This window comes from Sturnira hondurensis, unplaced genomic scaffold (genome assembly GCF_014824575.4).
Source record: "Sturnira hondurensis isolate 20B ecotype Veracruz unplaced genomic scaffold, ASM1482457v3 Scaffold0019117, whole genome shotgun sequence".
Classification (NCBI taxonomy): domain Eukaryota; kingdom Metazoa; phylum Chordata; class Mammalia; order Chiroptera; family Phyllostomidae; genus Sturnira; species Sturnira hondurensis.
Window position 1 is genome coordinate 984,734 of NW_028091748.1, and position 23,895 is coordinate 1,008,628.

At 38.4% G+C, this 23,895-nt stretch overlaps 1 protein-coding gene across 1 annotated transcript in view; it reads left to right on the forward strand.

Annotated features, from left to right (window-relative positions):
- Positions 1-2,972, forward strand: part of GTF2F2 (general transcription factor IIF subunit 2) — a 132,251-nt gene extending 129,279 nt beyond the window's left edge. The window contains exon 6 of the mRNA XM_037070895.1: positions 2,813-2,972. Coding sequence (XP_036926790.1) covers positions 2,813-2,957 — 145 coding nt within the window. The 3' untranslated portion in view covers positions 2,958-2,972. The remainder of the gene's footprint in view (positions 1-2,812) is intronic.
- The last annotated feature ends 20,923 nt before the right edge of the window (positions 2,973-23,895 follow it).

Consider the following 23,895-nt stretch of genomic DNA (forward strand, 5'->3'; position numbering starts at 1 on the left):
TCTGTTCCTTCATTTGGGCCATATTTCTGTCTCCTGATTTTGGCAGCCTCCCTATGTCTGTGTACTAGGTAGAGCTGCTTTTATTCCATTTTAGTGCACCTGTTAAGTCAGATCAGGTGGAGCCTTGAGCATTTACCAGGGCAGGGCAACCGTGGCTCTGGGAGTGAGGGTAGGGTCAAATGGATGACCCTGTTGCTGGCTGACTTCTGGGTGCTTGCCTGGCCCTCACCTCATTTCCTGTCACTTCACTCACTTTGTGCATACAACTGGCACCCTTCCAGCTGCTGTCCTGGTTGTGGTTCCCAGAATGGGTGGGTTTGCATATGCACCGACAGTTTCTTCTGCCACCCCAACCTCTACTGGGTTTAGCATCAGAAATTATGAGGCTTTCTTTTTCCCAGCACTGGAGCCCTTTTTCCGAGGCTGTGCGGTCTGGCCCAGGGCTGGGCTCACTCACAAGGTGTGTCCCTATTTTTTATCCACCACATATGAAAGTAAGCTGCTGCCTCTCCACCCCTCCACCCTAGCTCCACACTGAGTCTTGGCTGTCTTTGCCCCTCCTACCTGTCTGAATAAATAGGCTGTCTACCTAAGCTTCCATCTTGACTGGAAGCTAATGAACATGCATTGTTTTTAAATAACAAACCGGTTTATGCTTTCAGATGAACCTAAGAAACTTTTCTTTGAGAAAGTCTACTCCACCCTGGCTGCTGTAGCTCAGTGGATTGAGCACAGGCCTGCGAACCAAAGGATCGTGGTTCAGTTCCCAGCCAGGGCACATGCCTGGGTTGCAGGTCAATTCTCAGCAGGGGATGCACAAGAGGCAACCATACATTGATATTTCTCTCCCCCTCTTCTTCCCTTCCCTTCTAAAGAAAAATAAATAAAATCTTAAGAAAAAATAAGAAAGTATACTCCCTCTTTGGATTATAAATATAATAGATGCTTATTGCACGAAAGTTAGAAAACATACAGAAATCTTAAAGTGTATCACTTCCAATCCCTTCCTTCATACCTTTCATGTTCCACTCTTTTAAAAAAAAAGCAAAAAACCTTTTTTGGTTTTTATTGAGTAGGCAATTTTCTAACATGGTTCTCAGTTTCTTTGCTGTGACCATTGCATCCTACTAGTTCCTTTTGGGTTCATTTTTTTTTAAGTCGATTTTTAAAAAGAGGAAGGAATGGGGAGAGAGAGACAGACATCAATTTGTTGTTCCATTTATTTGTGCATCCATTGGTTGCTTCTTGTATGTGTCCTCACCTAAAGCTTGAACCTGTAACCTTGGCATATCAGGACAGTGCCCTTACCAACTCGACTGTGCAGCCAGGGCTTTCATTTTACTTCTTAACAAATTCTTGAGTAGTTCTGTCATTAAGGATCTATCGATGATAAACTGCTTTTTTTTTCCAAAAATACTTTTATTTCACTCTTATTCATCAATTATTGTCTAGCTAGATACGGTTGGTAATATTTTTTCTTATAGTGCTTTAACTATATTCTTGTATTCTGATATCTTGCTGCTGAGAAGTCTAAAGGTGCGATGATGTTTTGTTTTGTTTTTAAAGTCACCTTGAAAACCTTTTTTACCCTTAAAATGTTTTTTAGATTTACTATGCTGATATACCAAATGAATTACTCAAATTTTTAAAATAAGAAGTAAATGGTAAAGTGTGAGTCATTAATATGGTAACATTTAATCCAAAGCAAAATTTCCTAAGATTGCTACATAAATGTATACTTACGGTAAAGTGCTATATTTTGCAGTACGTTGTACACAGTATGTTATGTTTAATTTTGGCTCTTTTTTTTTAAAGTGAAATTTTGGCCCTGGCTGGTGTGATTCAGTTAGTTGGAGCACTCTCCCTTAGATGAAAGACTGTAGGTTCAATCACCAGTCCAGACATGTACAGTCCCCAGTCTAGGCGTATATGGGAGACAACCACAATGTTTCTGTCCTCATATCAGTGTCTCTCTCTCTTCCTCTCTCTCTCAAAGCATGAAAAATGTTCTTGGCTGTGGATTTTAAAAAATGGTATTTGAATTATATTTTAATACAGATGGAGTCCTGTAATAGACCAGTGCTGTCCAATAGGAGTTACTCTGATGACAGAAATGTTATATATATCTGCATTGTCTAATAAAGTCACCACTAGACCCTGAGTGGCGATGGATTATCTTTTTTACTTACCCTTATCTCTTACCAAGTGAATAGAAGTTTTGAATTAATAACTTGGTTAGTTCTAAGCCATATGATTTAAGATAATTCATTTTTACATGCAGATTTTTTCAAAAATTTAAAGATGATTAGCTTCTTTGACTGTACAGTATAGGGTTAGAAGTACATTGAAGTTAAGAACAAACTGACAGTAACCAGAGGGGAGGGAATAGTAGGCGGTGGGGAAAGGGTGGAGGATTTACAGGAACAAGTATAAAGGACACATATACAAAAACAAGGGGGGGCTGAAAATGGGGAGGGAGGAGGTGGTGATGCCTGGGGTGGTGGGGAGGGGGGAGGGGAAAAGGCAGGAAACTATACTTGAACAATAAAACTTTAAAGTATTTTTAAAAAATAAAAATCTAATTTTTAAAAAGTAGGTTATAGAATTATAATGAGAGTGTATGTTTAGCTTATAATCTGATTTCTATATTATATTCAGGGTGTTCTCGAAGTATTATATTAAGGTTGGTATATCTTCTGAGTTTACTTTTTATGAAGTACTAGTTCTTGAACAAGAAGAATTATAGGAATAACTCTTCAGGTTTCACTCTGTTAAACAAGTAAATTTGTTAATAGTGTCTTCTGTTTTTCAGATTGCAAATAGAAGAATCTTCTAAACCTGTAAGGCTATCACAACAACTGGACAAACTTGTGACAACCAATTATAGACCTGTTGCCAATCATCAATATAATGTAAGTCTGTCTTTCTTCATTATATCTTTCTTCTTTTCTGTATGATAGACCTATCTGTCAGGGGCTTGAGTTATCCAGACTTAATAAGAAATATGACAGTTTGCCAAACATAGAATAGATATTCACTCTATATCACAGGTGGCAAACACAAGACCCTAAGGCTGAATCTGACCAGGCACCTTGTCTTTGCCCAGCAGCAGCACCGACCTCTCACCTAACTGTTAAGGAGTAGTTACATTTATACAGTCCTAAAATTACATTTGGCCCTTTCAAGGAACCCTCAGGGCTAATATGGCACCTGGTGAAAATGAGTTTGACATATATCCTAAGTTACACTGTTCAAACTACTCTTGATGTTTTTCAAAGAAATAAAACACTTCATTTTTCAGTGTTTCTAATGTTTTAAATTATGGTGTCCATAATAAATAATAGTTTTACTTTAAATTTTTTTTCTGTACCTTTATAACAGATTTCTATGTTTTGAGAAAAGATATAAAAATTGTGAAACAATAGTAATTTTCCCCATTGATTATTAAGACTGCTTTGCATAATTTCAACTTTCACAGGTATTTTTATGGTTTCACACTACCATGCAAAGTGAATACTTCCCTGTGTTTTTTAAACCTTTTTTATTGAAGCATATCATATACACTATATATGTTATATTCTATAATATACAATACACACATCATTGCATACATATTATGTATACTTTGTGCCAGACACTGTTCTGAGTATCTCATAAATAGTGACATTTAATCTTCATACCTACCCTATGAAGTAAGTATTGGTATTATTGTAATTTTAAAGATGAAGTAACTAAGACACAAACAGGTTAGCTTACTTGAGGTCACACAGCTAATAATTATTGTTCCAGGTGTTGAACCCAGGCAGCCTGATGTAGGAGTCTTAACCTTAATTAACCAACATGCTATGCTGCTGTAGGTTATTAGCAATGATAACAGGGCAAAGGGTTTTGGGTCTTAAAGCACCTGTAATGTAAGGAAAAATGTGATAATTCTCAGAAAATAAAATGGAGCCTAAGTTAAGTAGCAGTTAATTAACAGTTGATATCTGGTGTCCTGCTTTATTACTTAAGATTCTCTTGATACTGAGTTTAGGAAGAAATAAGCTCTTTTTTAAGAGTTTATTTATTTATTTATGTTTAGAGGGGAAGGGAAGAAGAGAAGGAGAGAAATATCAATGTATGGTTGCCCTTCATGTGTCCCCTGCTGGGAACTGGCCTGCAACCCAGGCATGTGCCCTGACATGGGCATCGAACCGCGATTCGATCGTGTGGTTTGCAGGCCCATGCTCAATCCACTGACCTACACCAGCCAGGGTGAAATAAGCTCTTTAAAACTGGCTTGAACCACCAGTTTTCTATTGTTTGTTTGGGGGTTTTTTTGAACCACTACTTTATGATATTTGAATTTCATAGTTATTTTATATGAGGTGGGGCAGATGCCTGCAGGGCTACACAGGCATCCTCAGTGAGCATAATGCTATAATTTAAGAAGGTAAAATCATTGGGACTGTGATGAACTGGAGTGAATATGCCCCTTCTAAATTCAAATTTTAAAACTTGCTATACTATGTAGATTAAGTGAAGCAAGTCAGTGTTCAGTTGCATCCAGTCAGGCTTTAATTTACAACCTTTAGTTATACATTAGGAGAAATGTAAACTAAAGAAGAGAACAGACCAGATGAGTGGAGATATAATTGTCAGATATCCAACAAATGTATTTTTTCTGTTATCTGTTGATTGAGACAAATAGATAAAAGTCCACTTTTCTTGTCCTCTTTTATTCTTATTTTTGCTACTCATATGGGAGTACATATACTTTTCTGAAGCTAAGTGGAAATGCAGAAGTGAAGTACTATAGGGTTGTTTTTTTTTTAAGATTTTATTTATTTATCTTTAGAGGGGAAGGGAAGGAGAGAGGGAGAGAAATATCAATGTATGGTTGCCTCTCATGTGTCCCCTGCTGGGAACTGGCCTGCAACGCAGGCATGTGCCCTGACTGGGAATCAAACCGCGATCCTCTGGTTCACAGGCCCGCACTCAATCCACTGAGCTACACCAGCCAGGGCTCCTATAGGTTTTTTTTTTAATTTAATTATTGTTCAAGTGCAGTTTTCCGTCTTTTACTCCCATCCCAGCTCACCCTCCCCAGTGCTCCCCACCTCCCTCCCATTTCCACCCCCTTTAGTTGTTTTCCATGTGTCCTTTATACTAGTTCCTGTAAATCCTTCCCCTTTTTCCCCTGAAATTCCCTCCCCTTTCTCCTCTGGTCACTGTCCCCCTATTCTCTATTTCAGTGTCTTTGGTTATATTTTGCTTGCTTATTTGTTTTAGCTTCCTGTTAAAGGTGAGATCATATGGTATTTGTCTTTCAACGCCTAACTTATTTCACTCAGCATAATGTTTTCCATTTCCATCCATGCTGTTGCAAAGAGTAGGAGTTCCTTCTTTCTTTCTGCTGCATAGAATTCCATTGTGTATATGTACCATAATTTTTCGATCCATTCATTTACTGACGGGCACCTAGGTTGCTTCCAGTTCTTGGCTATTGTGAATTGTGCTGCTATGAACATTGGGGCGCATAGGTTCTTTTGGATTGGTGTTTTAGGGTTCTTAGGATATAATCTCAGCAGTGGAATTTCTGGGTCAAAAGGCAGGTCCATTTTTAGTTTTCTGAGAAAATTCCATACTGTTTTCCACAGTGGTTGTACCAGTCTGCAATCCCACCAACAATGGATTAGGGTCCCCTTTTCTCCACAACCTCTCCAATACTTGTTTGTTGTTTTGTTTATGATAGCCATTCTGACTGGTGTAGAGTGGTATCTCATTGTGGTTTTAATTTGCATCACTCTGATAGCTAGTGATCATGAACATCTTTTCCTGTGTCTCTGGATCTTCTGTATGTCGTCCTTGGAGAAATGTCTGTTCAAGTACTTTGCCCACTTTTTAATTGGGTTGCTCGTCTTCTTAGAGTCATGTAAGTTCTTTATACATTTTGGAGATTAAACCCTTGTCTGAGGTATCATTGGCACATATGTTTTCCCATACAGTTGGTTCTCTTTTTATTTTAATACTGTTTTCTTTAGCTGTGCAAAAGCTTTTAATTTTGATGAGATCCCATTTGTTTATTCTTTCCTTTATGTCCCTTGCTCTAGGGGACATATCAGTAAAAAAGTTGCTGCGTGAACTATCTGAGATTTTCTTGCCAATTTTCTCTTCTAAGACTTTAATGGTGTCACGGCTTATATTTAAGTCTTTTATCCACCTTGAATTTATTTTGGTGTATGGGGTAAGTTGCTGCTCGAGTTTTATTTTTTTTGCAGGTAGATTAACATATCAAAATGTTCATACTATCTATCCAAAGCAATTTACAGATTCAGTGCAATACCTATTAAGGTACCAATGACATACTTCACAGACATAGAACAAACACTTCAAAAATTTATATGGAACCATAAAAGACCCTGAATAGCAGCTGCAATTTTGAGAAAGAAGAACAAAGTAGGAGGGATCACAGTACCTCATACCAAACTGTATTACAAGGCCACTGTAATCAAAACAGCCTGGTACTGGCATAAAAACAGGCACGTAGACCAATGGAACAGAACAGAGAGCACAGAAATAAACCTAAATCTCTACAGTCAATTAATATTCGACAGAGGGGGCAGCAACATAAAATGGACTAATAGTAGCCTCATCAACAAATGGTGTTGGAAGTACTATAGGTTTTAATTGTTTTTGTTCATTACTGTGCTTCTCCTATAGCCCTGACAATTTCCACTTTTTCCCCCACTTGTGGGCCAGGTTTCTGAAACCTATACAGTTTCCACTCCTGAATATGTTTTTATCACAGTGAGGACAAGAAAGACCTCACTTTCCACAAGCTATAAAGAGGTAACCTTTCTGAAAAAAAAAGTTTGCCCAAAGATATATATGCAATAATGTTTCTCTTAATTTTTTAAGATAGGGGAATGTTGGAAACAAATGTTCAAAAATGAAGATTAAATACTTAAACAGTCATTAGTTTTGGTTAATAGGAGTAAAGTGTTTCTATTCTAATTTTCTTCTTTATAATAAAGTGTTCTGAATTGTAATGGTGAGTATATTGTTTTAATTGTTCCAATGGACAGTAATGCTTTTCTGTTGGGATGGGAAAAGCAGAAAACTATGGAAGTGTTAGTACCAGCTATGACAGTATTCTGCCACAGTTATCTAAGACTTGTCTTCTCTGAACAGCAGATGTTTTTTAAGTGCTTCCTCATGCCTGAGGGTACCTACTCCCAGTGAACCAAGTAGATAAATTCCTGTCTTCAAGGTGCTATTACTGCTTTTCATTCTTTGGTTGTGCTTTTTTAGACCCCAGCAGGGTATGGCCTCTTAATTTCTTTGAAGTAGTAAGTCTACATTTCTATACTATGATCATTTTTCCTTAATTCCACTAAAAGAGTCACTCTTGTTATGCTGCTACAGACCATAATTTCTGAGGCAAAAGAAAGTAGGCCTGTCTCTCTCTTAGATCAATCAAAATTGGCACTTTGCTGGTATCAAATCTCTGACCTTTCTCTAGTTCATATTCTTAGTGACAGTGGACTATACTTTTACCTGGCAATATAGAAGATAGGGTCTGAATGTTATATTTTAGGATGTTTTCACATTGTTTTTTTAACTAATAAAATATGAATATGTTGTGTTCTGAACCCCTTGTTAGGATATAAAGCTGACATCCACTTTAAAGACTCTTTAACATTAAGTGACCTGTCAGTTCACTGTTAAGCTTGTCATAGTACGAAGCAGTCATTATGTTAATATAATTATAGTAATGAGTCTTATAGTAATGAGTCTTACAGTAATTTTTATTCAGATTTTGTTTACACAAAAACAAAGACTGACTGTAAACTGCTACAATGCATTATTTGAATGTTTAGTAATTTGTTCTATCAGAGTATGTGAGAATGGGTGGAGATATACACATAGCTTTTAAAAGCATACTCAGTATTATAGTATAATACCACCTATAGGAAGATTATAAAACTTTTCTTACTATTAACAAAAAGGAATTGTTAATTTGTTAATTTTTAACAATTAACAAATTGTTAATTTGTTAATTTTTTTCATGTTTTATTTTTTTATAGTTCATTTTTATTGTATTTTTTCTTTACCATTTATCTCCCCATACCTTCTTCCACCTCCACCACCCTCTTACCCCACAATTACCATGCTGTTGTCCCTGTTCATGAGTACTTTTTATTTTTCGCTCAATCCCTCCATACCCTCCAACTGCCCTGCCCAGAGCTGTCAGCCTGCTTTCTATCTGTAATAGGGTCTCTTTCTGTTTTGCTTGTTAGTTTAGTCTGTTCATTAGATTCCACATATTCATGAAATCATACAGTATTTGTCTTTTTCTGACTCGCTTATTTCACTTAGCATAATGTTCACCAGATCCATCCACTCTATTGCAAAGGGTAAAATTTTCTTTTTTACAGAGAGTACTATCCATTGGGTAAATGTACCATAGCTGTTTTATCCACTCACCTACTGATGGCCACTTGAGCTGCTTCCTGATGATTGTAAATAATGCTGCAGTGAGCAAGGGAGTACAAAATTTATTTCAAATTAGTGTTTCGGGTTTCTTCTGATAAATCCCAGAAGTAGAATCCCTGGGTCATACAACAGTTCTTTTTTTTTTATTTCATTTTTAACTTTTTGAGGTAACTCTATACTGCTTTCCACAGTGGCTGCACCAGCCTGCATACCCACCAGCATTAAAGAAGGGTTTTCCAAATCTTCACTAGCACTTGTTGTTAGTTCATTTGTTTATTTTTGTTCTTATTTTTTTTTTATGTTTTATTGATTATGCCATTACAGTTGTCCCATTTCCCCCCGTTCATTTCCCTCTACCCTTCTCACCCCTCCCCCCAAATTCTCCCCTTTAGTTCATGTCCATGTGTCATAATTTCTTTAGTTTCTACATTTCCAATATTATTCTTGCCCTCCACCCTGTCTATTTTCTACCTACTGTCTATGCTACTTGTTCTCTGTACCTTCTCCCCTCTTCTCTTCCTCCAACTCCCCTGTAGCTAACCCTCCATGTGATCTCCATTTCTATGGTTCCACTCCTGATCTAGCTGTCCTTAGTTTGCTTTTGTTTCAGGTGTGGTTGTTAATAACTGAGTTTGCTGTCCTTTCACTGTTGATATTTTTTTATCTTTTTTTTCTTAGATAAGTCCCTTTAACATTTCCTATAATAAGGGCTCGGTGAGGGTGAACTCCTTGAATTTGACCTTATCTGAGAAGCACTTTATCTGCCCTTCCATTCTAAATGAAAGTTTTGCTGGATAGAGCAGTCTTGGATGTAGGTCTTTGAATTTCATGACTTGGAATACTTCCTTACAGCCCCTTCTTGCCTGTAAGGTGTCTTTTGAGATATCAGCTGACAGTCTGATGGGAACTCCTTTGTAGGTGACTGTCTCCTTATCTCTTGCTGCTTCTAGGATTCTCTCCTTCATTTTAATCTTGGCTACTGTAATGATGATGTGCCTTGGTGAGTTCCTCCTAGAGTCCCGCCTTCTTTGGGACTCTCCGAGCTTCCTGGACTTCCTGGAAGTCTATTTCCTTTGCCAGATTGGGGAAGTTCTCCTTTGTTATTTGTTCAAATAAGTTTTCCACTCATGGCTGTTTCTTTTCCCCTTCTGGTACCCCTATAATTCGGATGTTGGAACATTTAAAGATGTCCTGGAGGTTCCCAAGCCTCTGCTCATTTCTTGGATTTCTTGTTTCTTCATTCTTTTCTGTTTTTTTCTTCCTTCTAGTCCACTCGATTGATTTCAGTCCGTTTTCTTCCCATCACTATTGGTTCCCTGTGCATTTTCCTTCATTTCACTTAGTGTAGCCTACATTTGTTCATCTAATTTGTGACCACAATCAACCAGTTCTGTGAGCATCCCGATCACCGGTGTTTTAAACTGTGTATCTGATAGGTTGGCTATCTCTTGGTCGCTCAGAAGTATTGGCTCTGGGGCTTTGAGCTGTTCTTCTTCTTGAGCCATAATGTATTGGTCTCTTTGTGCCTGTTACATATGAGGTGCGTAGCCTTAGGTGTTCATCAGGGCCGGGCAACCCAGTTGCTGGGTTGTGATGCTGTTCGTGGGGGCGGAGTCAGAGAGGGGCAATGGTGCTTGTTCCATGCTCTCTCTCGGATTTTGGTCCCCTCTGCTGCTTCCCGCAAGCAAATTGGGCCCTTCTGGTCCTGGTTTCAGGGTGTGTGGGCCTGTGAACCCTCCAGAACCCTGTGGGTCTCTCCAACGAACTCTCTGTGAGCCTGGGAGCCTCTCCCAGCACTTAGACCCACGAAAGTTTTTTTAATTGGTGATTTTAGACTTCATTTCCCAGCACTGGGGCCCTGATTTGCATGGTCTGTCTCACTGTCCTTTTTTTTGCCTGGTTTCTCTGCATGTGAATGTGTGACCATGGTCAGCCAGCTGCCTTGGGCCCTCACTGGGTCTGCCTGTTGCTACCCCACGCCTGGGATCTGCCAAACGCTGCCTGTGCGCCTGTGGGTCCGGCTGCTTTTTCCTGCGTGACCCCGCTCCACCAGCTGCTGACTCCGCCCCTCTTACCGGTCTGGCTGAATGGTTTGTTGTTGTTGGACTTCTGTACAGTTCAATTTTCTGTGTTTTGGTTGCATTTTTGTTACTAAAACTTTGTCGTCTTTAAACTTGGTTGTGCAAGGAAGCACAGTGTTTCCACCTATGCCTCCATCTTGGCCAGGAGTCTGTTTTTTTGATTTTAGACAGAGTAGAAACGCAGGAAGAGGGAGGTGGGGTGCAGAGAGAGAAACATCGATCAGTTGCCTCCCATATGCATACTGACTGGGGATTGAACCTGAAACTTTTTGGAGTACAGGAGATAACACTTCTATCAACCAAGCCACTTGGCCAGGGCTATCTTCTTGTTAATCAGAAACTTTCAAATTAGCGTCACAAGGTAAATAACTTTGACAACAAAGGATATCTGTCTTTCAATTAAGTAAAATCAGAAACTAGACAAGGAAAAGGTCTAACAAGCATCTTTATTTTTTTTTTGATATGAACACCTTGGGAGTAAAATTCAAAATCTATTAATTTCAGGGGGTAGTAGGATGAGACCGATGATGTTTAAATGTACAAACTTGCAATAAGTAGTAAATAAGCCACAGAGATCTAGTGCACAGCGTAATAAATATAGACAATACTGTACTATAATTATGTAATATGTATCAAAAAAACATTGTATTCCTTAAATTTGCACAGTGTTGTGTGTCAAATTTATTCAATTTTAAAATTAATCCATTTATTTATCTATTTATTTATTTACCTCACTTGAGGATATTTTTTTCTGCTTCTTTTTTTCTAAAATATTTTATTTACTAATTTTTAGAGAAAGGAAGGGAGGAAGAAAGAGGAGAGAAACATTAATGTGTGGTTGCCTCTCATGGCAACCCTACTGAGGGCCTAGCTTATAACACAAGCATGTGCCCTGACTGTGAACCAGCAACCCCTTGGTTTGCAGTTGGGCATTCAATCTGCTGAGCCACACCAGCCAGGGCTGAGGATATTTTTTTCATTGGTTTTAGAGAGAGAGGAAAGATGAGAGAGAATTATCAATGCAAGAGAGAACAATTGATTGGTTGCCTCCTGTCCATGCCTGGACCAGGGATGGAACTGGCAACTAAGGATATGTCCTGATTAGGAATGAAACTTGCAACCTTTGGTTACTGGATGATGCTCCAACCAACTGAGCCACACCTTCCAGGGCTCTCCATTCATCTCTTTAAAACATTAAGCAGGGACTCTGGGCTTTGAATTACATTAAGATACAGGGCAAATAAGACAGCCCCTTGCTAACTGTATCCTGTTTTTAGGGCTCATGTATAAAAATGTTTACAGAGGACCTTGAGCATTATAAATGTGGTAATAGATCCCAGAACTACCTAGGACAAGATCATGACACTGGAAAAAATGCACATGCGTGACAGACTGTATTGTTGGGAAAGAATGAAATCCAGCCAGTCTCAACAGTTTCTGGGTGGGAAGAGCATGAAAGAAAACAACTATGAGCAGCTAAAACAATTCATTAGAGAAGAGCACAGGGACTAGAAGAGCTGGAAGCAAGACTAGAGAGGGGAGATAGCAGAGAACCCATGACCAAGGAGATAAACCAAGCCTTTCCAGTGTGGGGAAGACAGAGAAACAGATGAAAAAATGCATTTAAGGATGGGGCAGAAGTACTGTCTATCCCAATTCAGCAAGAAAGGAGGCTGTAATAGGGCAGAGACCAAATGGGATGGATTCAAGGTCCATTCAAGAAAGACTTTTCTTCTCTAGGATTTAAGGACAGAACTAAGGGAATGACTATGATGGAGAAACAAAGCATGACAGTCAGGACAAAACCCATAAATCCAAGCAGAGGGGCCTTTGGATGAAAAAAAGAAGTATCATGGAATGCCTTAAGGGATTAAAATTTTAAGCCTTGCTTTACTGACTAAAATATACCTATTTTCCCTGGTTACAACTGTACTTAGTTTACATCCTGAAATCCCCTTCTACAGGTTTGTTTTGTATTGTGATGGACAGTCTAGAAAGGGGGCCTGCTAAAAAAGTATGAACAAATCTGGACCAGGGAATAAAGCTGTTATAACCCTTTATTCTGGTCAAGCGTGGGATAGGAAAAACTTAACTTGGCATCTAGAAAAGAGAGGGAGAAAGAATCAGACTAAGGAGGAGTGGGAAAAGCCTATTTCTTTCCCACAGGTTTCAGTGAGACGTGGGGTTTCATTTAGCCAAAGGCCACTGGTTCTCAAGAAAAACAATACAGAGGAAGTGGGGACCGAGCAAAAGACCACTGTTAGCTTTGGTATTCTCTGAATATAGGTACTTTTCCAAGATATTCTTCTGTCTGCCCTCCCTTCCCAGCTTTAATTTATGCTGAAAGAAGACTGACAATGTTAAATTCAGGAAACAAGAAAGAGAAATGATGGTATATTCAGCTTTCACCCTTAGAAGTCACTCTTCTACATAAAATGACTGAAGAAGCTAGGAAGATTAATAGGAAAAAATGTAAAAAAAAAAAAATCCCTGCTGATAAGGCAAGATGGTCCACTTCAGAAAAGGCTCACACTCTAGTTGACAGCAGAGAGAACAAAGATAAGAATTTAAAATAAATTAGAAAGACCCTGGAGGGTCTTTGGTTGGGTGTTGCCCTGCAAACCAAAAGGTTGCAGATTCCATTCTATTCAGGGCACAAGTCTGCAGGGTCCTCCCAGTCAGGGGATGCAGAAAAAGCAACCAATTGATGTTTCTCTCTCTCATATAGATGTTTTTCTCCCTCTCTTTACCCTCCCTTCCCCTCTCTCTAAAGTCAATAAACATGTGCTTGGGTGAGGATAAAAAAAAATATTAAAATCATTTAAGAAAAAACCTAAAAATCAAAACTGAAAATTAAGGGTCAGATTAAGTTGTGATTAGCAAAGTTTATGAGTAGTGAGAAAAGTATCAAATTCTTTTTCTTTGATTCTTTTTCTTTAATCTTAGTTTATATACTTCAGTCTCAAAAATGCATGAACATTAGTGCTTTCCTACTTTAAATTAGAAAAAACAACTCAATACACCTGGAGGCAGTGCAACCTAATTTTACTTTGACCAGTGAACATAAACCACTTAAAAGTATAACCTGAAAACCCAGACACAGAAAATAATAACAGCAGTGACAAAAATGGAAGTATTCCTCACTAGAGTAATTTAAGTACTAGAAATTTAACCTCACACTTATTTAAAAACAAAATGTAAAGTGGAACATCTCTTCAATGCATTCAGGGCCCACACCATTCAATATCCTACAAAAGATTGTTTTAAAACAAAATTTTTTGGCCCTGCCCAGTGTGGCTCAGGTGATTGGGTGTCATTCCACAAAATGAAAGGTCACTGGTTTGATTCCCAAGGTCAGGGCACATGCCTGGATTGCAAGTAGGTCCTGGTCAGAGTGCATGTGAGGGGCAATGGATCCATCAATGTTTCATTCTCACATCAATGTCTCTCTTCCTCTCTCCCTCTTTTCCACTTTTTAAAAATAAATAAAATCTAAAAAAACAAACAAACCCCAAACAACCCCCCCCCCCAATTTAACTACAGCATTATTTAAATCTTTTTTGATAACTTCCAAGTCAGGCTCATAATCCAAATTCTGCTCTGTGGCATCAGGTACTCTTAATAAAAATATGTAATTACAGAACAGATTTTAATGATCTCCATGGTCATTAAGTAATTTTATACTTGGGACAAAACTGATGTTCCTGAGGTAATTTTTCATTTTAAAACTAAATGGTATAGAAATGATAATCTTAATATTGTACTTATAATTTTGTACAACAAATGAAATTAACTCAATACATAAACTGCAAGTGATATGAACTAGTCTATTTAGAAGACTACAGTGTTGAGATCATTTAATTTCTTCTCTTTTTAGTTCTTTTCCCTTTGGGCATTTTGTTTTGTACTGGTACACTGGCACACTGGCATTGTAAGAAAATGATATGCAGCCCTGCCTGGTGTGGCTCAGTGGATAGAGCTCTGGTCTGCAGAGCTAAAGGTTGCCAGTTCAATTCCTGGTCAGGGCACATGCCTGGGTGGCAGGCCACATGCCTGGGTGGCAGGCCAGGTCCTCAGTTGGGGGCATGTGAGAGGAAGGAGATCAATATATTTCTCTTACATTGGTGTTTCTCTCCCTATTTCTCCTTTCCTCTCTCTAAAAATAAATAAAACAACAACAAAAAGAAAACGATACTCAAAACCAGATATTTAACTTGTTAGTGGCCACCGCGAGATATTAATTAGTATGATAGTTACTAGACTAGAAAAGCTTTTATATTATGTAAATTTTTATTACTAAACTTATATGTATCCTCAACGACCCAACTGTACAGAAATGTCAACTCAGAATTTTAAATGTAGTCTCCAATTACAAATTTTTACAATCCAAAATATCCATCATAGGGAATTTTATTTGAACAATAGAAGATAAATTATTCAAGATTAAAATGCAACCAAATAATTAAAATCCATTGTAGATGTGGTATAGAGATGTTCAAATGTCATTATTGAAACCTTAATTATTAAAATTTTAAGTGTCACTGCCAATTAAAATATTATAACATAGATGTCTACAAATTCTAGATTGTTCTTTGCAGAAATACTTTGATTGCTCTGTCAAGGCCGTCTTTGTGGAGGATTTTAACTTTTGAAGCAAGCAGGATAACCTTGATTATCATGATTTGCATTTTAAACCCTAATGCTGCCCCCAATGCTTCCATTTCTACTTAGTGTGTCAAAATTCTTTAGAGTCAGTCACTCCTTGGTATGCAAGTTCAAATGGACAAAAGCATGTAGTATGTTGATATTATGATAGGCAAATATTGCTGAAAGGCCTCTATGATACAGTTCTGCAGACATCTATTTTAGTCAGTAAAATTCCAAATTTATATATATATAATTAAAAAACAGTAATAGACCTCCCACTACCCCTTTCCCCCTCAATAACTTTAGTTCTGAAGACTAACACAATTGGTTATCACATTAAAGGAACTAGAGTATACATAAAAAACAAATTTTCTCTCTAGGACCTGGGGGCTTATCTGAAAATTTCATGTAATAATTCTATTCCTTTTAACAGTAATTTTCTAGTTAAGTTTTTCTAGTTTTCTATTACTTTTTGACCAAGAGCTCTTGTGAGAGGAATGCAGGGCAGGGCAGAGAGGAAGGAGAGAAGACTATAAAAAGTTCCTGTCTCTTTGGATCATTGGCTGCATGCTAGAATTATCCAGGGGACTTGAAAATTTTAAGACAGCTGGTTTCCACATCATATCAATTGAACCAATCTCTATAGGTATTTTTCTTTTTTAAAAAGCTTCTTAGGTGATTCTAACTGGGGAACAGCCTACTAATACCACTACCTAGACAACAGAGGACATGATTCCTTATGAGAAAAAGTCTTTAAGACAGTGGACTATTTATAAGAATGCTGTGAAATTTACACAGGCTAGATGATAATGTCCACAACGTTAACTGAAACACACATACTAAAGCATCCTTACTTGCAATCAGAGATGGAGGAAGTTGGAAGGAAGATTTCACATCAGCTGACTCCATATTTTGATTACGTATGTCAGCTAAAAATTTAAAGCATAAACTGTATGTATATCTATTTGTAAATTCTAAAAATATACTGTTAATATGCATACATATTATAAAGTATACACAAACAAAAAAGTTTAAAGGGATAAAATAAAAAAAGCAGCATTTTAAGTTTTAATTTGTCAAAATTATAAAACACTTTTGTTTGCTCTCAAAGTATAGTGATCTGTCATGTTTTGTGTGCTTAGTTTTTAAATGAGTTACAAACTAATAGCTTCACACCAGCAACATCTAATCTAATTAAGGTACAACACACACACACCAACACCCCTCCACACACACACCCACTAAGGGTTCGCTATGGTTACTTTCAACAAGCAGGCAATACTTAAAACACTGCTGTGCCAGCTGGTTTCCAGCTGGGGTTCTGCCAACGGGAGAAGAAAAGTGGGAGGATGGGACATTTTTTCTTTATCTGTGTTTAGGGAGTAGCTCCAAAAGCAACAATTTCCTAACCTCTGGTAACCCAACACTTTTTCAACTACAGCCTTTCCATTTTTGTATTCCAATACCATTGATAACCAATTCCCTATATTAAATCCTTTTCTGCTTGAAATATCTAGAGTTGTTTTTGTTTCTATCATAGATATTAACTGAATCATCACTGAAGAAAGAAAGGACAAGGCTTATTTATTTATTTATAAAAAATATTTTATTTTTAGGGATGGGTAGGGAGGGAGAAAGAGAGGGAGAGAAACATCCATGTGTGGTTGCCTCTCATGCATCCCTTACTGGGGACCCGGGTCCACAACCCAGGCATGTTCCTCAGTTGGGAATCAAACTGGTGACCCTTTGTTCGCAGGCCAGTACTCAATTCACTGAGCCACACCAGCCAGGGTAGGACAAGCCACATTTAAAATGACATCAATACCTTCCCTTTTGGAAGGGCCAAGTTCTTGTCAGATTGGATTTCATCATCTTTTCCATCCCATAAAGTGACTCATAAAGAGCTCATTCTAGAAGTAAAAGACATGTCAATTTTTCTACTTACCTAGTATTACCTTTAATCTACAGTTTCTTTGCAGGTATCCTTTAAAGCCATCTGCCCATTTTTTCAGATTGAGTTTAATTAATAAAAGATACTATAATCCATAAATTCCTGAATTTAGCAGCAAGCCTAAAAAGCTGAAAAGTGCCACTGTCAACCCCTCTGTGCTGTACAATTTCTACCCCTCTGCTGAAAAATGACTGACTAATGAAATTTTGACTAGCACAGGACTGCACAAGGGTGCCAGGATCAGTTCACATAGTAAATATTTCTAAAGCTCAACCTCTTTCCTTTATTACGTAAAAAACAAGATAAATACAAGTTTGAATATTTCCCACCCCATTACTCAATAGGCCTGCTTACAAATCCTACTTAGAAAACAGATTATTTCCCAGTTTATTTTCCCTACTTCATAGAACAAGGAGGGGAAATTTAACATTACAATATTTGTAAAGTGTAGGGTTAAACAATTTCCTAAAGGTTCCCAACATTAATGTATTAAATGCAGCGTCAATTTTTAAAAGGGAGGGATGTAATTAGAATCTATAAATTCCTTTAACTCAGAATCCTTTTCACACAACTTTTTTTCAAAGAGTTTCACAAAATTAGTGTTTTGAAAAACTTACTTCAGAAAATATTGACCTACATGAAGTGGTTCAAGGCTCACAAACTTAATAAAGATTTAAGGAAGAGGAAAGGCAGCTAAAGGAGAAACCTGACAGTTTATATCCTAATAAGGGGAGAGTTTTCAGGGCCAAGCTTTCAAGGAAGAAGAATAGATTAGGCTAGGACCTGCCAGAGTAGCTCAGCTGACTGGAGCACTGACCCAATACACTGACGTTGCAGATTTAATCCCAGGTCAGAGCACATAAAGAAAGAACCAACCAATAAATGCATATATGGAACAACAAATTGATATTTCTCTCCCCAACCCCTTCTCTCTCTAAAATCAATTTTAAAAAAAGAGATAAGGCCAACTGTATAACTCTTTTTGACCCAATAAATATTTTCTGAATGGCAAGGATGTAGGTATTAGTATTAGGTCCTAGACAGTCTGTGAACTAAAGAGATAAATTTAAATGTAATTTTAAAAATAGCACCAGGCACAAAGCAGAATTTCAAATATCTGGAGATGATTTTACATACACACACACATTTTTCTATGTGGGTGAAAAGCTTCTAGAGGTAAATGCAAGGTGGTTTCTTTCTGATAAAATGGAGAGATACAAGTACATAATATTTCCCACCCCCTCTTTTAGTTTTTGCACTCTTTTCCCCCTTATTTTGATCCTGAAAATGTATTTTAAAAACTGCAACTGTTAGAAAAAAATACTGGGATTCATGTTTATAAAGTTCTCTGCCTGGCAAAACCTTAAAAACATTTCAACATTATATTGAATTTAATTTTTTAAAAAAATCTAATTATCTTGATTATACAACCTCTAAGTCATTCTTGTTGAATTATGTTGATATTTCACAATCTTTTAAAAATTAATGTTCCTGAGGATCCAGAGTGGCAGAAGAATAGGTGGAAGATACATTAAACTCCTCCCAGGACCAAAACGGAATTACAACTAAATCATAGAAAAATCATCCTGAATAATCAATTGAAGACCACCTGGAGAACTCTCATAACCAAGGACTTACAGAAGAAACTACATTGCTAAATAGAGACTGGTAGGCAGTACAGAGGTGTGAGAGGGCTGGCTGGGCTCCCATTGGCAGCAGATGAAGTTCCGGCGGGATATTTCAGTGGCTAGAGGGGATTACCTCTGAGGAGTGTAGGGTTTACACAGCAAGCTGGGCTCTCCAGCCTAGGGAGCCAGAACAAGGAAAGGTGTCTACATAACATTCAGATATGAAAAGCAGGAAGGACTCTGTCTGCCAGGAAAAGACAGCTAGAGACATAGCCACCCTCTTAAAGGGCCAATACACAAAATTTCATTTGCAGCCACTTACTCCAGACTCTGGTGGAGGGAGGCAGAGCGGTCTAGAGCCACAAGAGGAGAGTCAGGTTGGTGGCTCTGAGGAGAGAGCTGAAGGGTCAGCCACCATGATCCCTGTGCTCAGTCAATACCCATACAGCAGACACCATCTTTCTCAGGTACAGCATTCCCCTCTGCACAGAATTAGCCTGGGGGGTAGCAAATGCCCAACCTGCAGAAATCTTACTTGCCCTACCCTGTGCAGTGTAAGCCCTGCTAAGAAGTATGCCAGAAGCTCTTTCAATGACTAAACCTAAAAGGCAGCCTGCAGGAAGAGGAATATATCTGGGTGATTTGAGATTTGTCTTGACCCTTCCCCAGGCCCAGTGCTGGTAAAACCCAGCCTGGGAACAGAGCAGGTACCGAGGCCCAGCAGAGACACAAGTTATGGATTGCTGATAGTGCCACACAGGTTATCTAGGGCCAGTCACAGGCAGCATGTGACACAGTCATTGCAGATCTACATAACACGGAGAAGCAGCCAAAAGGAAAAGACGAAAAAAGAACCAAAATGAAAGAAAAGGAGAATTCTCTAGAGAAGAGATAAGTATAGGGGCAAGCAATTTATCAGATACAAGGTTCATATAATAATTATAAGAATGCTCAATAGCATGAAAAATGCAAAGAATCCAGAAAAAAGGACCAGTGAGAAATAAAGAATGCAGTATCTGAAATAAATAAAACACTGAAGGAATAAACAGTAGGGTAGATGAAGCAGAGGCTCAAATCAGCAATTTGGAAGACAAGGCAGAAAAAGAACAATCAGAGAAGCAAAAAGAAAAAAGAATAAAAAAATGAGGATAGTTAAAGTGACTTCTGGGACAACATGAAGTGTAACAACATCAACATCATGGAGATACTAGAAGGAAAAGATTGAGGGAGGGATTAAGAACCTCTTTGAAAAAATAGTGACAGAAAGCTTCCCTAACGTCATTAAGGAAAAAGGCACACAAGTCCAGGAAGTGCAGAGAGTCCCAAACAAGATGGACCCAAAGAAACCCACACCAAGATTCATCATAATTAAAAGAGCAAACCTAAAAGACAAAGAATCTCAGAAGCTGCAAGAGAAAAGCCATTAGTTACCTACAAGGGAGCTCCCATAAGACTGGCAATAGTTTCCTCCACAGAAACACCTCCAGCCAGAAGTGACTGGGCATGAAATATTCAAGGTGATGAAAAGTAAGGACACACAGGACGTCCGCCAAGATGGAGGCGTAGGTGGAAACACTGTGCCTTCTCCCACAACCAAGTTTGAATACAACAAAGGTTTGGAGAACAAAGACGCAGCCAAAGAACAGAAAAATTGAACTATACAGAAGTCCAACAACAACGAACCGTTCTACCAGACCGGTAAGAGGGGCAGAGCCAGCAGCAGAGCAGGGTCGGGCAGGAAAGATTCCCCCCCGCCCCGCAGGTGCTCAGACATCCGGGGTAGCGTCAGGTGGACCCAGTGAGGGCTTAGGACAGCGGGAGTGAGAAGTGAGACAGACTGTGCAGCCCCCAGCAACAAACCCAGCAGCAGCTGACCACGGTCGCACATTCTCGAGCAGTGGGACGAGTCAAGCAGCCTGTGGTGGTGGCGGCGGGAGAAAGCAAAGGGTGCTCGCCATTGCTTTCCTTTGGCCCTGCCCCCACATACAGCGTCACAACCCAGGGACTGGGTCGCCTGGCCCTGGTGAACACCTAGGGCTCTGCTCCTCATACATAACAGGCACAAACAATCAAAAATATGGCTCAAGAAGAACTCAAAGCCCCAGACCCAATAACTCTAAGCGACCAGGAAATAACGAACCTCTCAGATGCACAATTCAAGACACTGGTGATCAGGATGCTCACAGAACTGGCTGATTATAGTCACAAATTAGAGGAACATATGAAGGCTAAACTAATTGAAATGAAGGGAAATGCACAGGAAACCAATAGTGATGGAAAGGAAACTGGGACTCAATCAAGGGGGTGGACCAGAAGGAAGAAAGAAATGCCCAAACAGGAAAAAGTAAAGTTACAGAATTCAAAACAATGAGGAGAGGATTAGGAACCTCCAGGACATGTTTAAACGTTCCAACATCCGAATTATAGGGGTACCAGAAGGGGAAAAGAAACAGCCATGAGTGGAAAATTTATTTGAACAAATAATAAAGGAGAATTTCCCTAGTCTGGCAAAGAAAATAGACTTCCAGGAAATCCAGGAAGCTCACAGAGTCCCAAAGAAGTTGGACCCAAGAAGGAACACACCAAGGCACATCATAATTACATTAGCCAAGATTAAAATGAAGGAGAGAACCCTAGAAGCAGCAAGAGAAAAGGGGACAGTCACCTACAAAGAAGTGCCCATCAGACTGTCAGCAGATTTCTCAAAAGAGACCTTACAGGCAAGAAGGAGCTGGAAGGAAGTATTCCAAGTCATGAAATCCAAAGACCTACATCCAAGACTGCTCTATCCAGCAAAGCTTTCATTTAGAATGGAAGGGCAGATAAAGTGCTTCTCAGAAAAGATCAAATTCAAGGAGTTCATCATCACCAAGCCCTTATTATAGGAAATGTTAAAGGGACTTATCTAAGAAAAAAGAAGATAAAAAATATGAACAGTGAAAGGACAGCAAACTCACAGTTACTAACAACCACACCTAAAGCAAAAGCAAACTAAGAGGACAGCTAGATCAGGAGTGGAACCATAGAAATGAAGAGCACATGGAGGGTTAGCAACAGGGGAGTGAGAGGAGGAGAAGCGGGGAGAAGATACAGAAAATAAGTAACATAGACAGTAGGTAAAAAAAAAGACAGGGGGAGGGCAAGAATAGTATGGGAAATATAGCATGTAAAGAACTTGAAACACGTGGTCATAAACTAAGGGCGGGAAGGGTGGGGGAGGGGGTGTGTAGGGTGGAGGGGAATGAAGGGGGGAATAGAACTGTAATGGTATAATCAATAAAATATATTTAAAAAAAAAAGAAAAGTAAGGACACACAACTAAATCTATTTACCCAGCAAGGCTATGATTTAAAAACTGAAGGAGAAATAGAGACCTTCCCAGACAAGAAAAAGTAAAGGAGTTTGTTAGCAACAAAATAGCACTCCAACAAATGTTAAAGGGTGTACCTTAAGAAGAAGATGAGCCCTGATGGTGTGGCTCAATGGACTGTGCACAGGCCTGTGAACCAAAAGTTCACAGGTTCAGTTCCTAGTTAGGGCACATGCCTGGATTGTGGACCAGGTTCCCCAGTTGGGGGCATGCTGGAGGCATATGAGAGGCAACCAATCTATGTATCTCTCATACATTCCTCACTCTGACTTATCTCTCACTTTCTCCCTCCCTTCCCCTCTCTCTCAGAAGTAAATAAATAAAAAAGAAGAAAAAAGAGATTAAAACCCAGAAAGGTAGTTAAAAAAATAAAATGGCAATAACTATTTTATCTATCAATGATCACTTTAAATGTAAATACCTTAAATGTTCCAACCAAAAGATGTAGGGTTGCTGACTGGATAAGAAAACAAGATCCATATATATGGTGTCTTCCAGAGACCCATCTCAGAATGAGAGATATATGCAGACAAAAGTAAAGATGTGAAAAATCTGACAAAATAGACTCTAAAACCAAGGCTATAGTAAGATACAAAGGACACTACATAATGATAAAGACAACAATCCAACAAGAGAGTATAACTCTAACAAACATTTATGCACCCAAAATAGAAGCACCTAAATATGTAAAGTAAATCTTAATGGACATAAAGGAAGAGGCTGACAGAAACACAGTCGTAGTAGGGGATTTTAACACACCACTGACTTCAACGGACACATCTTCCAGAGAGAAGATCAACAAGGAGATGGCAGCCTTAAACGACACACTAGATCAAATGGATTAACTGGTATCTTCACAGTATTTCACCCCAAAGCAGCAGAATTCTTTTCAAGCGCACATAGAATGTTTCCTAGTATAGGCTACTACTTAGGATGTGAAACAAGTCTCAATAAATTAAGAAGATGGAAATCTCTTCAAGTATCTTCTCTGACTATAATGCTATTAAACTAGAAATCAATCACAAGAAGAAAACTGAAAAACACACAAAAACATAGAAGCTAAATAACACATTACTAAACAATGAATGGTTTAACAATGAAATCGAGGAATAAATCAAAAGAATCCTGGAAAAAAATGAAAATGAGAATACAACTCACAACCTATGGGACACAGGGAAAACAGGCCTCAGAGGGAAATTCATAGCATTACAGGAGTATCTCAAGACACAAGAAAAAGCTCAAATAAACAATCTAACTTTACAATTAAAAGCCTAGAAAATGAACAACAATCAAAGTTCGAAGTGAGTAGATGGAAATAATAAAGATCAGAGCATAAATAAATGAAATAGAGTCTAAAGAAAAAGGTACAAAAGATCAATGAATCCAAGAGCTGGTTCTTTGAAAACATAAACTGATTGACAAATCTTTAACCAGAATCATCAAGAAAAAAACAGAGAGGACATAAATAAATAAAATCAGAAATGAAAGAGGAGAAGTAACAACTGACACCAAAGAAATACAAAGGACTGTAAGAAAATATTACAAACAATTATATGCCAAGAAATTGGACAATCTGGATGAAATGGATAAATTCCTAGAAACATACAATCTTCCAAAACTAAATCAGGAAGAATCAGAAAATGTGAATAGATTATACCTAGTGAAATGAAGCAGTAATCAAAAAACTTCCAAAGAACAAAGTTCCTGGACCGGATGGCTTCCAAGATGAATTTTACTCAA